This window comes from Natrix helvetica, assembly GCF_964273705.1.
Source record: "Natrix helvetica genome assembly, chromosome: 16".
Taxonomy (NCBI): domain Eukaryota; kingdom Metazoa; phylum Chordata; class Lepidosauria; order Squamata; family Natricidae; genus Natrix; species Natrix helvetica.
This window is the reverse complement of record NC_138563.1, coordinates 6,552,566-6,573,570: the sequence shown is the minus strand read 5'-3', so window position 1 is coordinate 6,573,570 and position 21,005 is coordinate 6,552,566. Positions and strand designations below refer to the sequence as shown.

Here is a 21,005-nt window from a genome sequence, read left to right as displayed (position 1 = left end):
AACATCATTCAAAGCTTGACACAAGTCAGGGAGGGCCGAATGTTGATCAGTGCCAAAGAAAGTGCGAAAGGGAGAGAGACGAAACCGGAGGTGGGGGAGGGGAGTTAGGTCAAACTGTTCCATTCGATATTATCCGGGCGGGGGGAGAGGCAGACTGTCCCTTGCGGAAGATACTGGGGGAGACCAGACTTTTCAAGGGGCAGGGAAGACAAATCCTGGACGGTTCCATGATGACGGCTCCCTAAAATCTGTCAAGCTTTGAATGACGTTTCGTATTCCCCGCCCACGGATGTATGACCGCCTTTTCCGGCTGACCTTCCGGCAAGCTTTGACATTTCCCCCGTCTAACCCGATTGGCCGAAGGGTTGGCGTACAACGCAAGGGAAGGCAGGGTCATTTCACCAACGCCTCACACAAGACGGTAGCCAATCGCCTGGGGAACTTGCTAAAGCCGATGAGCTGATTGGGTAGACGTCTTCCAGACCCCTTCCGCTTTGTCCATTCGTTCTGCCCGGCGTCCCTTGACGGGACCAATCAGAACCCAGCGGAAGGCGAGGAGGCGGGCCAAGACCTTGTAGGAGGAGGTGAACTTTAGTTGCCGCCGCCGCCGCCATTTTGTGCTGAGGGCTGTTGCCGAGGTTGGTGAAGGGCCGGGCGGGCGGCGGAGGAAGCGGGCGGCGGGGGAAGGTGCGGGCTGGAGGGACTATACTTGCGGAGGCCTGCATGCAGAACGGAGGCCTCGGCTTTCCGCCTCGACTAACTGAGATATTTTCTGATCTTGATACTGAGGGCGCCCATAGAATAGAAACACGCCCACAGCCACAGACTCCACACAGGCAGGGCCTCTGCTGGTACAAAGCTCTGCCTGGTATATTACACACACACACACACACACACACACACACACACACACACACACACACACACATATTCATTCTATCAGGCTACATCTCTCTTACCCCCCTCTATGTCTGTCTGTCTGTCTGTCTATCTATCTATCTATCTATCCCTTTATCCCTCTATCTATCTCCCGCTATCTCATTTATCTATCTATCTATCTATCTATCTATCTATCTATCTATCTATCTATCTATCTATCTATCTATCTATCTATTCCTCTATCCCTCTATCTGTCTATCTATCTCATTTACGTATATCTATCTATCTCTCCCTCTATCTCATCTATCTATCGATCTAACTAGATAGATAGATACACACACACACACAAACACACATGTCCTCGTACTGCTCGTGCAAAGTTCTGCTGGTATATTACTCATATACCTACATACTATGGATAGATAGGCAGACAGACATAGAGTTTGATTGATTGAAAGATAGATACATTTGATAGATGAGATAGGTAGATAGTTAGATAGATGATCGATAGATGGTAGAAGATAGATGACAGACAAAGAGATGATAGATAGAGGAGATAGATAGAGAGAAATAAACATATACACCCGCATACACACATTACACACCTCATGGCCTCTGCTGTTCTGCTGATATATTACACACACACACTTATAAATGCACACATACATATACACATTACAGAACAGCCTGTGTATTTTATCTGTATTTTCCTGATATCTCCTGCTACATGTTCATAAGAGCTTTCTGGACAATTTAAGATTCTGATTGCATAATGTGCTAATTGAAAAGATCCCTTTTTCACATGTTTTTTATGTTAAAAAGTACTGACATTAAAATATAGTTAAAAAGTATTGCCGTTAAAAGTGGATAATAACATACATTTTCTCAAATTGTTCAGGTCACTCCCTGGTTTACCTGGGTGAAAAGCCAATAAGTATGGGAGTGGCTGCTACATGTTCATAAGAGCTTTCTGGACAATTTAGGATTCTGATTGCATAATGTGCTAATTCAAAAGGTGCCTTTTTCACCCAGTGTTTTTTTTTTAACAGTAGTGGCAGCTTCTTCCACAGAGTTAGGATCGCTTAAAATCAGTTCTTAAGAGGCCAATGAGTCAAAGTTAATTGTCTTCGATCAATATAATCTCCTGGGCTTTTTTCCCCCTGCTGCTGGATTGCCCATTGCTCTTCATTTTGGCTGTTCAGAGCCAACTCACCCTCCCTTCTTTTGCTCCCCCGCTCAGCTCTAGCCGCCATGGTGAAACTTTTCATCGGCAACCTTCCCCGGGAAGCCACCGAGCAGGAGATCCGCGCCCTTTTCGAGCAGTACGGCCGCGTCCTGGAGTGTGACATCATCAAGAATTATGGGTTTGTGCACATTGAGGACAAGACGGCTGCCGAGGACGCCATCCGCAACCTGCACCACTACAAGCTGCACGGCGTCTGCATCAACGTGGAAGCCAGCAAAAACAAGAGCAAGGCTTCCACCAAGCTGCACGTGGGCAACATCAGCACCAGCTGCACGAACCTGGAGCTGCGGTCCAAGTTTGAGGAATACGGCCCCGTGCTTGAGTGCGATATCGTGAAAGATTATGCCTTTGTGCACATGGAAAGAGCTGAGGATGCCGTCGAGGCCATCAGAGGCCTCGACAACACGGAATTCCAAGGTGGGAAGTGGGGCTAAGGTGGGGCGTGGAAGCTGGAAGGCCGCCAAAGTTTTCCCCCCTTCTGGCTTTCCTCCCCAAGAGGAGGTTATTTTCAGAGCTCCCAAGGGGGCCACTGCTGGTAATGTTTTTCCGCTGGTTCACTTCCACCCAGAGTCGGAAATCTGATGCTGGCTACAGGTAGTCCTTGACTTACAATAGTTCATTTCGTGACGGTTCAAAGTCACAGTGGCCCTGAAAAGGGTGACTTATGACCGTTTTTCACACTTAATGACCATGGCAACATCTCCATAGTCTGGTGATCCCAATTCAGATAGCAATAGCACTTAGACGTATGGTATATACCGCTTCTGAGTGCCTTACAGCCCTCTCCAAGTGTCCAAATTGAGATTGAAAAACAAGGCCAGAAATAATTTTGTATGAGAGTTTTGAGGTCTTTGAGATTAATAATCGTCCTTTTTACAACGATAATATCCTTTAATTGAATGCTTATCAGAACACTGTTAAAACAATTAAAAGCACAGTAAATTATATAAATACATCACTAGAAAATTCATTAGAAAAAGACTATTTAAAATTCAAAGGCCTTCAAGCTTAGCAGGTTAACCACCTATTTCATTAGCGTCTTCAAAAAAAAAGACTATGAGAACAAGCAATGTTTTATAAACAAAGTTCTATTGCACGCTAAAGCTCTCTACAATAATCTGAGCTACTAACGGTCAAAGCAAATTGACGGTAGATAAGTGTCAACAGAATTCAAGGCGGGCTGGCCTTAGATCTCTTGTGGGCGTGAAGGGACTCGAGACTGATGATGCATTTGACCCCTCCTTTGGGCTTAGCCTGGTCATCTCCCATACTGGCTTAGAAACATGAGGGCAATTGGCAGGTGAGATATTGAAGGATATCAATCAGTCAGTTTCTCGGGGCCTCTGACAGAGGCGTGGATCTTGATCCTAGTCTTCTCCTTCTCTTCCCTACTCCATTTCCTTTCTGTTCATTAATAAATGTGTGGAGAGGCTTCCATGCTTCTTGTTTTCCCACGGCCTTTGTAGTCCTATATGGTGTTCCCTGTAGCCAACATTACACAGCCTTCTCCATCCCGGTCCCTCAGCCGCCCTTCTCTCTCTCTATCTCCCGTTGCTTTCGTGTTGACCATCCGCCTTGCTGTGATTTGATGGCTTCTTTCCTTCTTCTCACTGCCAATAGCAATCTGTTTCCCAATGCCCTTGCGTTTACATTTTCTTTCAAGTCAGCTTGCCTTTTTAAAATCTCCATCTCAGAAGCTGCAGAATTGAAACCAGTTTCTGCCCAGGGTGTTTAATGTTGGGCATCCTAATAGGGTTGGGGTCAGCTGTTAAAAGTCCACAACAGAGGTCGGTGCAAATGCATTAAAACAAAACAAACTGGCTGTATTTGAGGAGAAATCCCATTTCCCATCCTCTCCAACATGTTTAATTGCCGTGGCAATTGTAGGTGATACATAGGGGGCAGTTTGTTAATGTTTCCTACTGTTTGGCAGAAATATAATTATTCCAAGGATATTTACCATTTCGTTTTCCTTTCATTTATCTGGAAGATTCTTGAATATAATTTGATGAAAATATGGTCCAGAGAGGGATTGTGGGCAATCTAGAAATGGGCTTGAGACCTGTTCATTGGATATTATTTTGCAAAATATATTCAATCAATTTATATGGCCAACTCCCTGAGTAGCGCAGTGGGCTAGAGTGTCAGGGTTCCAAATAGCATCCAATATAAAATCAGAGTCCATATATTCTGTCCACAAGTGCCTGCTCAACAACTCCCACCAATCCAGGCGCCAGCCCCATCAGCGCCCTCAGCTCCCCGATTTCGGGCGACATTTGATGACATTGAGGCGAAGACACTCATTTCCCACTTGGAAGGTTGAGCGTTCAATCTTAGTCAGCAACAGATGTTTGTCTGTCAGGATGCAAAGAGAAAAATATCTGCTCTGATCTTGGCTTAGGCTTCAGGAAGGGCATCCGGCCAGTAAATACTCGGGTCCGTTCCACTCTGATAAAAGGGATTACAGAGTCGTAAAAAGGGGGGGGGGGGGAAATGGCCACTCCACTAAAAATTCCCTTTGTATGACCCTGTAATCCTTTAGTTGGACTAAAATTGACATGTCAAGAAAATCCTCAAAGCGATAACAATAAAAACATAGCATTCTGTTATGATGTATTAAGGATCGGAACAATTAAGGGAAATCTTTGCTTGATCTAGCTAGTGCATTAATAATATGTATCTTTCTGCTAATCGCATTTTATGAAGTCTCACTGATTTGGTCCAGACCAGTATCAAATACAGGTAGTCCTCAACTTAGGAAAGTTTTTCACACTTAAACGACCTTTGCAGCATCCACTTGGTCATGTGATCAAAATTCAGATGCTTGGGAACTGACTCATATTTTTGACAGCTGCAGTGACCCAAGGTCATGTGATCCCTTTTTGAGACCTTACAAACTAAGTCAGTGAGGAAGCTTGATTCAGTTAAAAACTGCGCTACTAATTTAACAATTGCAGTTATTTGCTTGACCGTGGCAAGAAAGATCATAAAAAGGGGCAAAATTCACTTCACAAAATGTTTCAGTTAGCAATATGTGGCCGTAAATTGAGGATCGCCTGTATGCGCTATTGTTGAATTTCAAAACCGTGAAACAATAGTATCGGCATTAAAAAAAAAGTTCTTTTAATGATCCAGAAGAGAGTCTGGTTGTCTAGATGTCCGAAATAGATGGAGAAAGTGATAGGGGTGGTGTTAGGTTTTTCTCTCTTTCCTCGGTCTCTTGATTTCAATGGATGAAGAAACCACAGGCCACTGGCAGGGACCTGGACTAGTGTTGTGTTTGTAGCTCCCTACCTCAGGAGCACTAAGTCCTTAAGGACCGTTCCACAGAATAAAGGGGTCTGAATCCTCCCACATCAGCCTGCAAACGAGTAAGGTCAGGGCACAGCCATACCTCCTGAAGAGTCAAACTGGAGAAGGAAGAACAGATCCTGTTGTGTCAGTGGGAAATAAACCTCAAAACGGTTTAGCTTAAGTGTAAGAGCAATTCCTTTCATATTCAGCCAATCTGATTGTTTCGGAGTTCCTAGAAATCACGGTCAGCTGCATGACCCCCATAGGTGTCTCGGAAGTAAATCATATTTCGCAGTTCTGGCCAGCAAGATTCTCGGGTTTTGATTTGCAATCCACTTCTCTGCTTTGCGGCCCTGCCAGAACAATTCCGGGTCTTCGTTCCGGAGCAGAAGAGGCACTGGGTCCTCGAACAGCTGCTGGCTTCTCTCTTTGACCCACTGAGGCATCAGTGGGTGATTTTGTGGTTTGTTAGCTTTTTATTTTTTATAATATAAAAAATAATTCTGAGCTGCTGTGCTTTTGCTTTGAATTGTCTTTAACAAATCTTTATAGCTGCCCTTCTTGCGTCTGTTTCTTCAAGGCAAACGAATGCGCGTGCAGTTATCCACCAGCCGTCTCAGGACCACGCCCGGGATGGGATACAAGAGCGGCTGCTACCGGTGTGGGAAAGAGGGTCACTGGTCTAAAGAGTGCCCGGTAGACCGCACAGGGCAAGCGGCTGAGTTGACCGAACCTTATAGCGAGCAATACGGAATGGTGCGCACCCCGTACCCTACAGGCTACGGGGAGTCCATGTATTACGATGACCCCTATGGAATGGTGGATTACTATAAACGGTATCGCGCGAGAAACGCTGCGGCCTATGGGGCCTCTGCATACGACACTTATGCGGAGCAAACCATGGCCCAGTATTCCCAGTACGCCCAGTACTCGCAAGCCACAGCCATGGCCAGTCGCCTCTCTACCTCCTTAGACCAGTACGAGAGGCCCCTGATGCCAAGCTCGGGATCTGCCGCGGTAGCCGTCGCTGCTGTGGCCGCGACGTCCTCCTTTTACGCCCGGGATAGAAGCCCTCTGCGTCGCTCGGCCGCTGCGGCTTCCGCCGCTGGAGACGTGTACGGATACGAGCGCGTTCAGCTGTCTCCCGTCCCGCGATCCTCCCTCTACGATGTCCAGCGTTTCGGGCGGGATGCAGGCGCGGACAGGTTGCGATACTCCGCGTATTGAGTCTCGAGGTGAGCGCGTTTTTTTCATGAGTAGTTTGGAGGAGGAGGAGGAGGAGGAGGGGGATGGCGCATCGGTGTGTCGCTGCTGGTGAGACGGGGGATATTGGCCTGCGGCTGGGGGAGGTTTCGGAGGATACCTACTGGTATCTGCAGCCCTTAAGCTGTAGCAGCCGAGGAACGGAGCAGGCTGCTTGGGGGAGATGAAAGCGAGAGGGGGGCCACCCTAGAAGCGGGCAAAACACTTCAATTAGGAACATCACCTTGCTAAGCATGATTCTGCACTCTCCCAAAATGAAAGTGGTTCGGAGAGTCCCAAGGATACGTTGGTTCCCCAACCCACATGCCATGTGCAGGACATCTCAATTTGCTTCTGCTGCAAAGGACTTACTTCTAGGAATCACCACCCCGTGGCCCTTTCCAAGTTCCCCGGAACATTTGTTCCTCCTTATTTACAGTCAGATTGAGGGAGGTATTGCCCGAGAACAGTGGAATCCGCTGTCTTATTCCTAAATTCCTGGCTAAGCTTTTCCCCTTGTTGTTTTTCCTCCTTCCTCTTCTGCTTCCCATATATTGCACTCTGTCCCAGGATTGTACGTGCCTCATTCCTTCCTCCTTGCCTGTATCCCACTCTGCGCCCTACAACTTGAAATTAAGGGCGCAGCGGCCGCACCCTGGCCGACAGACAATGGGATGGCTTTTAACCAAAGCCGCTGGGAAATTGAAGAGTCAGTTCAGATTACACAAGGAGTCCCAATTTGTAGTCTCTTGAACCCCACCCAGGTCCGAGAGAAGTTCCGTTTTGACTTCCTTGGTGGCCCTTCAAAAAATGCCTGCCAATTGAGGGGACAACGATGGAACTTTGTTACCCGAATCCAGTCAATCCAAACCATTTTCTCCCACCGGTGCTTTCCGCGCAGAAGCGCAGTTCCATCGCCGTGAAATTATATTGGTGGATCTCTTCATTTTGCCACTGTGGCTAATGGATGCCAGCAATCAGCCCCCTCCTGCGAATATGCCCTAATTCTTCCATGAGGATGCTTGTGGGCCCCAGCAGAGATTCTGGTGGAGGAATTCCTTTGGTTGATGCTGCTGTGATTGCTGTGTTTTTGTCCTCTCCTTAAGCCTGTGATTTATTTTCACTGGGTGACACCCCTCACCCCCCAAGGCTGAATCCTCCTGAAAGATAAATATTCTTTTCTTTCTCCAAATGGTTCACAATTTCTGTTCCCTTCTTTTTTTTTAAAAAAAAAGAGAAACATTCTAGTTTTTCTCCTTCCTTGAGAGATTCTTAGCTGCCCTTTCTTCCGGGAGTTGGGGGGCCTTTCACATAAGAGGCAACTGGAGGAATTTTGCCCATCCTTCCGATGACCAAGCGACAGAAGTCCAACATGAAATGTTTATTGGACGTCCTTTCCCAACAGTTCCAAAGAGTGGATCCCTTTCCCTGCAGCATTTTCACTGGCTTTTCTCCCACTGCCCCCTGATGTCCCTCCCCCGGAGAAGAGCCATCATTTGACTGACATTCATCCGAGAATGTGATTTTGTGGACTGTGAGGGTTGGGGAAAGGTGAGTAGCCAGTGTTGAATATCCCACTGGTTCCTTTGGACCAGAGGAATGATGAAAGGTTTTTTTGTGCATTCTTGGTGGAAAATTACGTTAACCAGGATTACAGGTAGTCCTCGATTTACCACCACTCATTTAATGACCCTTCAGAGTTACGACGGCACTGAGAAAAATGACTGAGGTTTCACGCGTAGGAGCGTCATACAATCCCCACAGTCACAGGATGAAGCTTTGGGTGCTTGGCAACCAGATGTGTTTACGGTGGGTGTTGGCATCTGTAATTGCCCCCTGGGCCCTTCCTAGGGAGCTTCCGAGAGACAGAGAGTCAATGGGGAAGCCAGGTTAGCCTGACGCTCCCGTGTTTGAACAATGATGGTGATTCATTTAGCAGCCAGGTCAAACGGGACAGGGCTCACGTAGCAACTTGCCTAGCTTAGCCACAGAGAGGTTAGGACTGAATTGTGGTCGCTCGTCCGTGGACTACCAGCAATCCAGCCTTCACAGGGATGGTCGTTCACGACATTGGAAAACCAGATCCCTAGCCATCTGACCCAATGGATCCCAGCCTTAGATCTGTCCCAGGCCACGATCAACCTTTCCGAAGACCGTAGAAGCATCTACCAAAGGAGGGGACATTCTTACTCTGAGGCTTGCCAATAAAATGGGGAGATACTTGTCTCTTAATGTCTGTTTTGAAAGGTTTTATTTGAAGCTTGAAAATAACATCTTCCTGCCCTGCCCCTCCTCCTGAAGGCGGTCTGTAGCCCCAGGAGGAGGAGGAGATCCTTCCAGAATGGGCGCAAAAAAAGCGGTTAATATTCTGACAATCTCTCCCCCCCCCAATCGAATTCACTCCCCCCACCCCCACTTCCCACCTGAGTTAATGCTCTGAGGCCGGGATCTCCAACCTTGGCCTCTCACTGGCTGGGGAATTCTGGGAGTTGAAGTCCCCAAGTCTGCAAAGCTGCCGAGGTTGGAAGACCCCCTGCTCTAAGGAACGTGGGGGTGGGCTCAGCCACCGAAGTGCCTTTTTTTCCCCCTTTCGTTTTTCTAGGCAGCCCCCAGCACTGAGCCTGCAAATGAACTCTGTCTTTTGTTTTTCAGGTAGGCTATTTGAGGGCTGGACATCGGGCTCCTGCGGCGCTTTCACGTCCAAGCTATGCCAGGCTTCACGATGTGTCGACTTTTGTGTTTAGCATGGTCTCACTAATGGACCTTCTGTGTCTCTGCAAAGCTTAGTGACAACTAACGGTCCCTGTTCCCTTTTTTCAAAGAAAAAAACCCCAAAACAAAACAACCACACAAGAGTCCGTCCGTCCCCCCTCGAAAAAAAGCATTATTGAAAGGGGAGGGCAGGGCTGTAGGAACTGGGGGGGGGGAGGTGGTTGTTTGGTCAAGCTCTGTCTAAGCCTGGACTTCGAGCATAGACAGAGGGACCCGCAGAAGAAAGCAGAGACAAATATGTGGCCTTCCAAGGCCAACTTCGGGCCAATTCGTTCCTCTTCGATTTGCAATCTCTCCTCCCCTGTGTAGGCTCGATTTTGGAATTAAAGAATTCTAGCTGATCCAATTCCTTTTTTTTTTTTTTTTTGTATTATGAGAAGACGTCATATTCAGTAGCTGCCTGCGTTTGGACTGTAGAAAGCTTTCCTTTTTGTATGGATATTATTAACCTGTGACTTCTTGTTCTTTTGAAGTTGACATTTCTCTCCTTTTTTCCCCCTCCCTCCCTCCCTTCTCTAATAAAATAAAACATTTGTAATAGATCCTTGAAAGTGTCTGCGTTGTGAAATTCGGGTTTGGAAGGACGAGCTCTCGCCTGTTATCAGCACGCTTTGCGATTTCGCATCCAATTAGAATGATCTGCCAAGGAGAATGTGGTCTTTTGCAAGAGCCAGCAGCTCAAAAGTGTTTATTTTCCCAGGTTAGGATTCATTTCCATCCAGAATTAGGCTTTTTTAAGACAGGAAAAGAATGTAAGCTCTTATTTCATATTTCAAACTGCACAAACTAGATTTAAGCTCTTGCTGGCTTTTGTCCCTCAGTTCTTGTACATGTGAAGATTTCTCCAAAATGCCTATTTTCCAAGGGGAAAATCATTTTAGCTTCAGTCATATTCAAGCATTAGAGGAGTGTATCTCAATTTTGGCAATTTTAAGACGCCTGGACTTTAATTCCCAGAATTTCCCAGACAGCCACGCTGGCTGGGGAATTTTGGAAGTTGAAATCCATTCGTCTTAAACTTGCCAAGGTATTAGCTATGTTCGCTGCTTTGAGTTACTGATAAAATTAATAAAGGTGGGCTATTAAATAAATACATGAGCACATCGCCAAATGAACTGGGATCAGCCAACAACCAGCCGGGTAATCAAGGTTATCACTGATCGCAAGTTAACTCGCCAGTGCAACTATTGTGTCTTGAACTGACTCAATTCAGTGGTAGGGCAAACCCACTGTACCCCAAAAGTGAGATGGGGCAATGTGGATAGAAAGCTGTTGTCATTTGCCTTCCAGGGATGGTGATTTTGCGCAACGTGCAAAAGTTCTCCGTGTGCCACGAGATGGTCCAGCAAATAAAAACATCCTCAACTCCCTCCCTGCTCTGCTTTTAAATCAGTTGTGGAGATCCATGGATTTCAACTCCCAGAATTCCTGACCGAAAGCATAGCTGGCTCAGGAAGTCACATCGTTCCAAATCAACACATCCCTGGAAGGCAAATGACAGCTGCCATTCCAGGCCGCCAACCTGTAAAGCGCAATAGGTTAGCAAGAGATGAAGCTGGTCGGTTAGGAGAACCAGCGACGCTCCATTTTTTGCCCCCTACCCCTCCGAAGGGAAAGAAGCACGGCGACTCTCCACAGATTCTTTTTTATTTCTCCAAAAAAAAAAAAAATTGGAACAGATGTCACTGCAAACACATGGATAACAGTCCCCAACAAGCACAGAGAACACTGCTGGGGGCCCTTGAGGGGGCGTGCCGAGAAGGCAAGGGTGTCTCTCTCGTAGGCCAGGCCTCTTTCCCCCCCCCCCCTCCTCTAAGCAGCATGGAAAAGAAAAAGGAAAAAAAAAAGAACAACATTCCTGCACATGGTAAGGCAGGCAGGCCGTCCCTCTGGGTCTTTCTGCAACCCCATCCGTGTGCCAAGGCTGCTTTTCGGCGTCCTTTGTGCCCGAAGGGAAGAGAGGCGATGCTCTCTGCGCCAGGCAAGGCTGCAGAGGCGAGGTGGCAATGCAGGGCCACAATCAGAGGACAAATGGAAGGCACACCCAGGTCCAGGGACCAAGGCTGGGGAGATAGGAAGAGAAGAGGGGGGGGGGAGGTCCATGAGAGCCTGGCAAGCAACTGTCCAGCCAACCCAATGTGCCAACCTGGGTTCTTGCCAATGGATGAGTGAGAATTTCATGGCAATACAGCAGAAAATTTTCACCTTCTTGTTTCTATGTTAGGTCCTATGTAAGCTGTTCTCTTCTGCCACTTGTAGAGCATGGGCTCACTGTTGGGGTGGGGGGAGATCTGTGTCACGTAGCCACAGGGGGGCAATTTTAAAATCTCTTAGGTGATCGACTGGAGAGCGATGCTGTTTGCCTGAGGAAAGGAAACTCCACCACTTGGCGATCTTCCTTATTGGTTGGAAGATTTTTTTTTTTTTGTCCTAACTCCGAGGACTTAACAAAAGGGGTCTATGGGTCGATGAATTTTGCATAGAATAGAGGCTGGAGGGAGGGAGGGAGGGAGGCTATGAAACTGGCCGTCCCAACCTTGGAGATCCACCAAGTGCATTGGAACCTCGCCTTCCGATTTTCTCAGCCGGCATTACCCGGGCTGGAGGGTGCGAGTCGGGGGAAAGCTTTGCCCAAAGAATGCCAAATCCAGAACAGAATCGGTGATAACAGCGCTGACATGTGTCGCGTGGATGGGGAGGGGATTTTAAAGCAAAGTGGGGGGAGGATGGCATTGATCGCTGCTCCCTTTGCTGAGAGGGATCTAGCTCGGATTTCCTATGAGAACCTCTTAGCAAGCATCGGGGATGAATCACGGACGATCCCCCACCTATTCTGGAGCGCCTGAGAAATGCGAACTTTTAGGCAGCGGGAGGCAACTTTGGCGGGCGGGCAGCCCAGTCTCAAAAGACATTGGGGTATCATCGTCCCCAATGTTTTCGCCCTCCTGCCTCCATACCTTGCTGCCTCCAGGATATGACAAGCCCTAGAAATATGTGCGAAGAGCACCAGGCGCATTGCAAGCTCAGCATCCTTGGCCCGGCTTCATTTCCCACAGAAGGAGGCGCACTTCCTAAACTACAGACGCACAAGCAGTGCGTAAGCTCCGGGGACGAACAGCACTGCGTTGCGCATCCTCGGTTCGAATTTTTAGAGGGTGTGTGTGCGTGCACATGAAGTGTGTATACAGACGGGACTTCGAAAGGGGGGGGTTGTTCGGATGTTTAGAAGAGGCTTTTCTTGGGCTTGCGCGGGGCCAAAGGGGCGCATAGACTACTTTTTTTTAATTCCAACGGGATTTTGCCTGCAGAGAGAGAGGAGAGGGAATCTTAACAACCTTGGAGCACAGATGACGGAAAAGGAGGAGGAGGAAGAGAGTGAGCAAAGGTAGTGGAATCGACTCCCGAAGCCCGAATTTTGTACCTGTGGGACTTCCAGGGGTGTCGCTGCTACCAGAACCCACAAAAAGGCCGACGTCGTTAAAAACGCCAGTCTGTGATCAGCCCTGTGCCGCCTCTCTTTCTGTGGCCTGTTTGCCCAGACCCACGGACACCGCCCCCCCGATCCCCACTAGATGTCCAGCATCTGACAATCTGCTGCCCCATTCCTGGGGAGGTCTTTCCCCACACTTTTGCACCTCCACAACCGTCTTTGCCACTGTGGTCACCCTCCCGTTTCAACCAAGACGATGGTGGCCTGTTTTGGTTTCTCCTTGTTACGGGGAAGGAAGGAAGGGGGCCTGGAACGGAAGGCATTCCTTGTAAACGTCAGAGATGCTTCATGCAATCTGCAGGAATTTTAAGAAAAGAGCGACGGCCGCTTTGGTTACACCCCCAACCTGGCTCCCCTTGCCGAACTCAAGCCCCTCGCCACACCCCATATCACTGCTCAGGCCTGTACAGATTTTGCCAACAGCAGCAGAGCCCCCCCTGCCCCTCTCCCCACCAAGGACTCCTATTTATTCTTCTTGAAAAAACTGAAACGTTTCTCCCGGTCCTTCTCCTTCGCCTCTTTGCTACGCAGGGTGACAGTTCCTTCCGAGGCGCTGTGCGGGGGCCCGGCTGGCATCGTCATGGCTCGCGTCATGCCTTTGCTGATGAGTGCAGGCTGGTCTTCCGCGGGGTCTTGAGGGGTGAGGGCGGACGCAGCAGCAGCAGCATTTATCACACGCATCCAAGTACTCATCTCTGCCTGGAAAGGAGGGAATAAAAAGGGGGCCATGAAGAACAAAATAATATTTCCCGCCAATCATCCACACCCCAACCAAGAGCAGGATAGAACCAGAAGACAGAGTAGAAGGTCTTTTAGAATCTCAAGCTTGGCAACTTTAAGACAGGTGGACCTCCACTCCCAGAATCCCTCAGCCAACATGCTTTAAGTCAGGTGGACCTCAACTCCCAGAATCCCCAAGCCAGCATGTTTTAAGATGCATGGACTTCAACTCCCAGAATCCTCCAGCCGCATGCTTTAAGATGCATGGACTTCAACTCCCAGAATCCCTCAGCCAACATGCTTTAGGCCAGGTGGACCTCAACTCCCAGAATCCCCTAGCCGCATGCTTTAAGATGCATGGACTTCAACTCCCAGAATCCTCCAGCCGCATGCTTTAAGATGCATGGACTTCAACTCCCAGAATCCCTCAGCCAACATGCTTTAGGCCAGGTGGACCTCAACTCCCAGAATCCCCTAGCCGCATGCTTTAAGATAGGTGGACTTCAACTCCCAGAATCCCCCAGCCAGCATGCTTTAAGATAGGTGGACTTCAACTCCCAGAATCCCCCAACCATCATGCTTTAAGATGGATGGACTCCAACTCCCAGAATCCACCAGTCGCATGCTTTAAGATGGGTGGATTTCAACTCCCAGAATCCTCTTGCCAGCATGCTTTAAGAGGGGTGGTCTTCAACTCCCAGAATCCCCCAGCCATCATGCTTTAAGATGGATGGACTCCAACTCCCAGAATCCCCCAGCCAGCATGCTTTAAGATGGGTGGACTTCAACTCCCAGAATCCCCCAGCCAGCATGCTTTAAGAGGGGTGGTCTTCAACTCCCAGAATCCCCCGGCCAGCATGCTTTAAGATGGATGGACTCCAACTCCCAGAATCCCCCAGCCGCATGCTTTAAGATGGGTGGACTCCAACTCCCAGAATCCTCCAGTCGCATGCTTTGAGATGGGTGGACTTCAACTCCCAGCCGGTACATTCACATCTTACAAATTGCCAAGGTTGAAAAACTCTGATTTAGCACAAATCTCTAGACTTCGACTCACCTCATCTTTCGCCTGGAATAAATATTCCTTGCCATCTGTTAATCTGCCAAGAGAAGAGAAGTGAACAAGAATCAACTGGTGTCAGGGGAGGAATGCCTAAACCCTTCACGTTAAAAATTAAAATTAAAAAAGTTCTTTTTAAAAAATGTGGCCGAGGCTACTTGGCCATAAGGCAGGAATGCTCACCCGAGTTTAAAGACATGCTTGCGCTTCTTGTAATCCAAAGCCACGTTGCACTGCGCGCCCTGCAAGCTGACGGGCGCTTCCCCGTGGTAGGGGATGCTGTTGGTGGCGTGCTTGCCGTCTTTGTAGAATCCAAAGCTGTTTTTCTGCACCACACAATAGATGGTCTGCCAAGACCTGGGGAGGGTAGACAAGAAGGATGAGTAGAAGCGTTTATTTGTTCTCCCCACTAGTAAATGCCCGGCTGATTCGAGAGTTGGCACATTCTGGGTTCTTTCAGTTAATGCAGACTGAGAACAGTTCATTTAGTGACGGTTCAAATTTACAATGGAACTGAAGCGACCTACGACCGTTTTTCACACTTCCTTCCTTCCACACCTAGCTTTTATATTCAGATCCAAACACACGTCACCTGTTAGCTGCCTTTTTGCCATGGGATTCCATTTCCTGCTTCCGGTGTAATATCCCTCCCATCTGCCCTGAAGCGGAGTCGTCTGGCGTCCGTGGGGGCAGCGTGACCGACTGAGCAGGATCCATGCTGAAAACAGCTGGCTTGGAGCTGAGCTTAGGTGAGGCGGGTGGGCTTGGCTCTTTGCCCTTGGATACAGAATCCAGCTGTGACCCATTGACTGCAGCCGATGATTCTGAAATCTGTTGACGGTTGGGGTTTGGTTAGAATCACAGTTCAAACGTCTCCTCAAATGGCAGCATTCTCATTTTCCAGGAATTGCTAATTGAGTCCCGGTACAAGGAAGGTGCTTTGCACTTTGGAACATTTAAATATATATATACACCCCCTCAAGGAAGCAGGGCTGGGTTGGACTGCAGGGTCCCGGTGCCCTGGGATCTGGAGAGCCAGCCACGCCCACCTCATAGTCTTACATGCAACTGGCCCTTGGAGGGCAACCATAATGCTGATGTGGCCCTCAATGAAATTGAGTTTGACACCCCTGCATTAAGCAAGCCCCAAATGTCTGTATAGATTTTCTTTTCTTTTTTATAACATTTCTATCTTATTTTAATATAAACAATCCACTTTCCATTAAACAGTGTGTCGTCTGGGTACAAATATTTTGTGCAATAACAATTGAAATTTACAATCATATCCATTATTTAATCTATTCCCGGCTTAATACCAATACTTAATACTATAACAATCCTCTTCTTGATTTATTTAGCTCTATTAACTATGTTAATTCTATTGATACATTTTCTATATTTTACACATCTACCTTTACTTCTAATTTTTATGCTTATTCTCTAACCATCAATAAAATGATTCCCATTTAGTGTAATAACCAGTTTGTTCTTTCTCTTTAATTGCCAGTGTTAATCTGTTCATTTCTGCCCATTCTAATATTTTCCTAATCACGTTCTCCTCTGTAGGAATCTCTTCACTTTTCCAGTTTTGTGCAAATACTATCCTAGCTGCTGTTATTACATGGATAATCAGATACCTTAAGTTTCCGGTAAAATCCCCAACAGGAATATTTCAGGTTTTTCAATGTGGATGTTCAAAGATAAATCAGCTAAATGTTGGAAATGTCACCAGACGCCTGGCTTGTACTATCATATGTGGTGGACGTGTGTAGAAGCAACTATCCCTTTGTATCTTTTTTCCAGTTTCCCACCCAGCCTTGTGTGGTTAGTCCGGCCTCTCCATTACCTGTGGAGATTCAGAGTCGGGGTCAAGCCCATTTTGGGATGGCAACTCCAGAGTTAAGCCTTGGTGTCCAGGGCTCCTGGGGAAAAGAGAAGGATGTGCCGGGTAGTGCAAAGTTTCAAAGTAGCAACTGTGTGCAGGTAGTCCTTGACTTACAACCGTTCATTTTAGTGTTACAACAGCACTGAAAAAATGTGACTTACAACCACTCCTCGCACTGTTGCAGCATGCCTACGGTGAAAATTTGGGCAATTCGCAACCGGTGGCTGCAACATCCTAGGGGGTGATGTGATCCTCATTTACGACCTTCTAACAGTCAATGGAAGAAATCCGATTTACTTAACAACTGCAGTTGTGGTGCAGTGGCTAGAAGGCCGGATTGGGGGCTAACTCATTGCTCACGCCAGGAATTCGACTCTTGACTGGCTCCAAGGTGTGTAAAATGAGGATCCAGATTGTTGGGGGGCAAGAGGCTGACTCTGTAAACCGCTTTGAGAGGGCTGTAAAACACTATGAAGCGGCATATAGGTCTTATTGCTATTTGCTCAACCACGATGGCCCAAAAGATGGTAAAATCACACAAAGCTCATTTAATAACTGGCACGCTTAACAACGAATATTCTGTTCCCAACCGTGGTAGTAAATCAAGGATTACCTTTAAATTTTAGAAAGGGAGGGCTGCTGTTAATCCTAAATGTATTTCTCACTTATACAATCTTGGGACAGCGAACTGTTATTACAATTCTGAAGGTTCAATCATCTCTGCTTCACTCCGACCCCTTGCCAATCTTGCAGCTGCCTTCTTGCCACATTGGCCCAGGTCTTAGTTCTTACCCATTTGTCTGAGTGCTGCTGGGTAGATGATTCCCGTCTGTATTCTGTGTCTGTGGCATCATGACAGTGGGTTCCAATGGGGTTGGCACCGGAGATGTCCTCTTCCTCGCTTCTTCCTGTTCACGCTCATGTTCTTTCTCTTCCAGCTGGGGGGGGGGGGGGGAGAAGGGGAGGAGAAAATCATTATTTCCCCATACCAGAATTTAGTGCTATGAAAGGACACTAAAGAAGTCCAGAAGGATTTATTTATGACATTTATATGCCACCAAAAAATCATCCAGGGAAATTGATTTTCTCGGTCTTGGAATACTATAATTTTAAGAACGATAAATTTGACCTGTAATATAGTCCTGCCTCTTTTGAAGCTTCACGACTTGCTCCATGAATTGCCAAACCTTCCCCTAACCTCACCTTTTATCCTTACAAGAAACTGCAAGGAAAATTTGGAGGCGAGAGAAAGGGAGTGACTCCTGATTATGTAGGGAACTTCAGGTCTAGTGAAGGATTTGAACCCAGGCCTTTTCAGACTACAGGAGCAATCTAACCCTCACAATATATTACTGAGAGTCTTGTAATTTTTTTTTAATGAAAAAGCAAGTATTTCAACTGACAAAACAAGCACTAGATGAGATAAAATTTGACCCACAAAACTTGATAATTAACGTTTGAGTGAATTTATTCAAAAACGACACACGACTCTGTTAAGAGTTTGATAACTCTTTGGACTGCAGGGCGATCCAACCGGTCAGTCCTAGAGGAGATCCACCCTGGCTGCTCTTTAGAAGGCCAGATCCTGAAGAGGAAACTCAAAGACTTTGGCCACCTGATGAGAAGGAAGAAGGACTCCCTGGAGAAGAGCCTCATGCTGGGAACGATGGAGGGCAAAAGAAGAAGAAGGGGACAACAGAGGAGGAGGTGGCTGGATGGAGTCAATGAAGCAGTCGGCCTGAGCTTCAATAGACTCCAGTGGATGGTAGAGGACAGGAAGGCTTGGAGGAACATGTCCAGAAGGTCGCGATGGGTCGGACATGACGTCGCAACTAACAACAGTTTGGAAACCCACCAGGCTTCACTTAAGTGGGGAAGGGCTGACCTGGACATTTGAAGTCCAAGTCTAAAAGCATTAAAGATGCCAAGGTTGGAACCTCTGCCATAAACCTCAGTGGCAGGATTCACAGATTGAGCTGAGCCGTGTGCTTCTTTTTTTACGAACCGTGGTGAGTTTCTCCAGTGCCAGGATACGCTCCTCCCAAGCGGCGACCGATTTCTGAAAGCCCTCGTGTCGCTTGATCAGGTTTTCAACTTCGTCCACGTTGTCACCCAGTTCAGTAGAGCGCACGATGGGCTCCTGGCTGGCAAGCCAGGCTTCCGCCATGCTGGCATCGCGCCCGAACATCAGCACTTCCATCACTGCAAAGTGGGTGGAGAGGGAGGGAGGGAGAGAGAGAGAGTGACTTGGAGAGCTGCCAGGCCGATATCTTCCAAACTCCACCCTGTAGCAGCAATTCCTTGGCAAGAAGTCAGGAATAGACCTTCACCCTAATGAATTGAACTAATGGTCTCCTGCAAACTCCACTCCCCTTTTGCTCCTCTTTTATTTCCTCTGGGAGGGGCCATTCACCGTCTACCTGTGGCTTTACTCCCAAGTCAGCCCTTGTTCCTTAGCTGTTCCCTTCATCTGGCAACTCTGCGCATGCGCACACTGGGAACAGGCTCCAGCTGTTCTTCTGCCTCACTGATGCCTGACTCTGAAGGCAGCTGATAACTGGCATATGGCCCTGGCCCCCTCTCTGCCTCCGACACAGAGACCTCCTCAGAGCCTTCCCCAGACTCCAGGACTGGCCCAGGTTCCTCCCCAACCCTCCTCACTGTCCGAATCTGGCGGGTCACAACACCCAGGACACTGCAACCGTCATAAATATGAGTCATCTACATTTTGATCACGTGACCACAGGGATTCTGCAATGGTCACAAGTGTGAAAAATGGTCCTAAGTAACTTTTTTTTTGTTTCAAAGCCATTGTCACTGAGAACAATGTTCTCTTGTGTAAGTCAGTCCAATTATGTCATGGACATGCTGCCCACCATCATAAGCCTAACTCCAAACTGCCTCAAACCCCTTCCGACCCCTCCCCCCTTTGCCTTCTCTCCCCCCCCTCTCCCCCCATACCTATTTGCAACCAGTCCATTTTCTCTCGCCATTTATCGTTGGTCTCCTTGCGTCGTTCCTGCAACTGAGATAATTTCTCCACAATCTGAGTCACAAAAAAGGTGGGGAAGGGAAAAAAAGAAAGAAAGAAGGAATTTAGCTGGCCAAATATTTAGCAGAAGGACACTGTTCATGCGAGCGGTGGGAGCTTCAAGACAACACCAAAGGCACTGTGAAACTCACTGTCATAAGAAGAAACAGAAACTAAGCTGGTTGGGTGTCTATGGAGGTTCTCGGTCATCCATGGTCATCCCAAAGGTGCTTTTTTTCAAGAGGCAACTGGACTTTCTGGTTTTTCTTTGAAGACGTTTCACTTCTCATCCAAGAAGCTTCTTCAACTCTAACCGGATGGTGGGGAAGGGAAGTATTTATACTCCTTGCAGACAGCTGGTCATTTGCATTCTTTTAGAGGGTCATTGAGGCACTTGGAGGTTTATCTGGGAAGGATTTATACTCCTTGCAGACAGCTGGTCATTTGCATCCTTTTAGAGGGTCATTGAGGCGGTTTGAAGGTTTGTCCGTCTCCTTGGGGATCACCAGAGTGGTGCAAATGGGTGTGGAGACTTTGTGGAACTGCTGAAACTACTCAGGTGACCCTCCTGAGGACACAGATAAACCTCCAAGCGGCCTCAACGACCCTCTGAATGGATGCAAATGTCCAGCTGTCTCCAAGGAGTATCAATCCTTCCCTTCCCCACCATCCAAGTCAGAGCTGAAGAAGCTTCTTGGACGAGAAGCAAAATGTCTTAAAAAAAAACCCAAGTCCAATTTCTTCTTGAAAAAGCACCTTTGGAGTAATTTGGTTGGAATTCAGCAAATTTAGGGAGGAAAAAGTGTCAATGGCTCCTCAGCGAAAAAGCTACATCTGACTTGCATGTTCAGAGGCATTGAGTACCTGTTGCTAAGGAACATTAGCAAGGGGAAGCTACTGCCCACATGGCACTGGGCAAGGTGGTTCTGCGCTCCCATCTTGCAGGTGGGGCCCTCATCTTAGTAACTATGGAACAATTAGATAGCAATAGCCCTTAGACTTATATATTGCTTCAAAGTGCTTTACAGCCCTCTCTAAGCGCTTTACAGCGTCAGCATGAGGCCTCCAGCAATCAGGGTCTGAATTGCTGAATTATAGCTTGGTGAACGTGCCTTTTCTTGTTTTGTGATCACTGGAGAGCATCATTATCGTCTTTTAGCAGCAACTGAATGGAGAGGAGTGCTTTAATGGCCAGATGCCCTTCCTGTCGCCAACGCGGAGTTTTATTCAGCAGATATATTCTCATTGTGCCCAGAGAGAGAAATATCTGTCTCCACCTAGGATCGAACTCACAGCCGCCTGATTGTGAGGCGAGAGCTCCACCTCCAGGCCACCGCACCATTCCTTTGTGATCACCGGAGATACCAGAGACTAAACTTGCTCTAA

At 47.7% G+C, this 21,005-nt stretch overlaps 2 protein-coding genes across 5 annotated transcripts in view; one reads left to right on the top strand and one right to left on the bottom strand.

Annotated features, from left to right (window-relative positions):
- Positions 1-237: 237 nt before the first annotated feature.
- On the top strand, positions 238-9,984 carry RBM4B (RNA binding motif protein 4B). Of its 3 annotated transcripts, XR_014176622.1 has the most exons (5): positions 238-638; positions 2,120-2,542; positions 6,000-6,654; positions 8,067-8,212; positions 9,314-9,984. XR_014176622.1 is itself a non-coding variant. In XM_081968567.1 (4 exons), the coding sequence occupies exons 2-3, from the start codon at positions 2,131-2,133 to the stop codon at positions 6,644-6,646; spliced, it is 1,059 nt and encodes a 352-aa protein (XP_081824693.1). In that variant the 5' UTR covers positions 240-638; positions 2,120-2,130; the 3' UTR covers positions 6,647-6,654; positions 9,314-9,984. The 3 variants fall into 3 exon arrangements, 2 of the variants coding, with proteins under 2 accessions (XP_081824693.1, XP_081824694.1); XM_081968567.1 differs by lacking the exon at positions 8,067-8,212 and having other exon boundaries at positions 240-638; XM_081968568.1 differs by lacking the exons at positions 6,000-6,654; positions 8,067-8,212 and having other exon boundaries at positions 256-638.
- A 1,078-nt stretch (positions 9,985-11,062) lies between these two features.
- SPTBN2 (spectrin beta, non-erythrocytic 2) overlaps positions 11,063-21,005 on the bottom strand; it is a 78,916-nt gene continuing 68,973 nt past the window's right edge. For both annotated transcript variants that reach the window (XM_081968491.1, XM_081968490.1), the window contains 8 exons: positions 19,550-19,634; positions 18,594-18,790; positions 17,381-17,526; positions 16,550-16,625; positions 15,296-15,534; positions 14,887-15,060; positions 14,701-14,743; positions 11,063-13,622 (listed from right to left, as the gene is read on the bottom strand). In XM_081968491.1, the coding sequence (XP_081824617.1) occupies positions 13,386-13,622; positions 14,701-14,743; positions 14,887-15,060; positions 15,296-15,534; positions 16,550-16,625; positions 17,381-17,526; positions 18,594-18,790; positions 19,550-19,634 (1,197 nt within the window). In that variant the 3' untranslated portion in view covers positions 11,063-13,385. The remainder of the gene's footprint in view (positions 13,623-14,700; positions 14,744-14,886; positions 15,061-15,295; positions 15,535-16,549; positions 16,626-17,380; positions 17,527-18,593; positions 18,791-19,549; positions 19,635-21,005) is intronic.

Excerpts from the sequence above, each read along its gene's own strand:
- RBM4B (XM_081968567.1), top strand. The coding sequence starts at position 2,131 with ATGGTGAAACTTTTCATCGGCAACCTTCCCCGGGAAGCCACCGAGCAG. Across the intron at positions 2,543-5,999 it reads CGACAACACGGAATTCCAAG|GCAAACGAATGCGCGTGCAG; the intron begins GTGGGAAGTGGG and ends TGTTTCTTCAAG.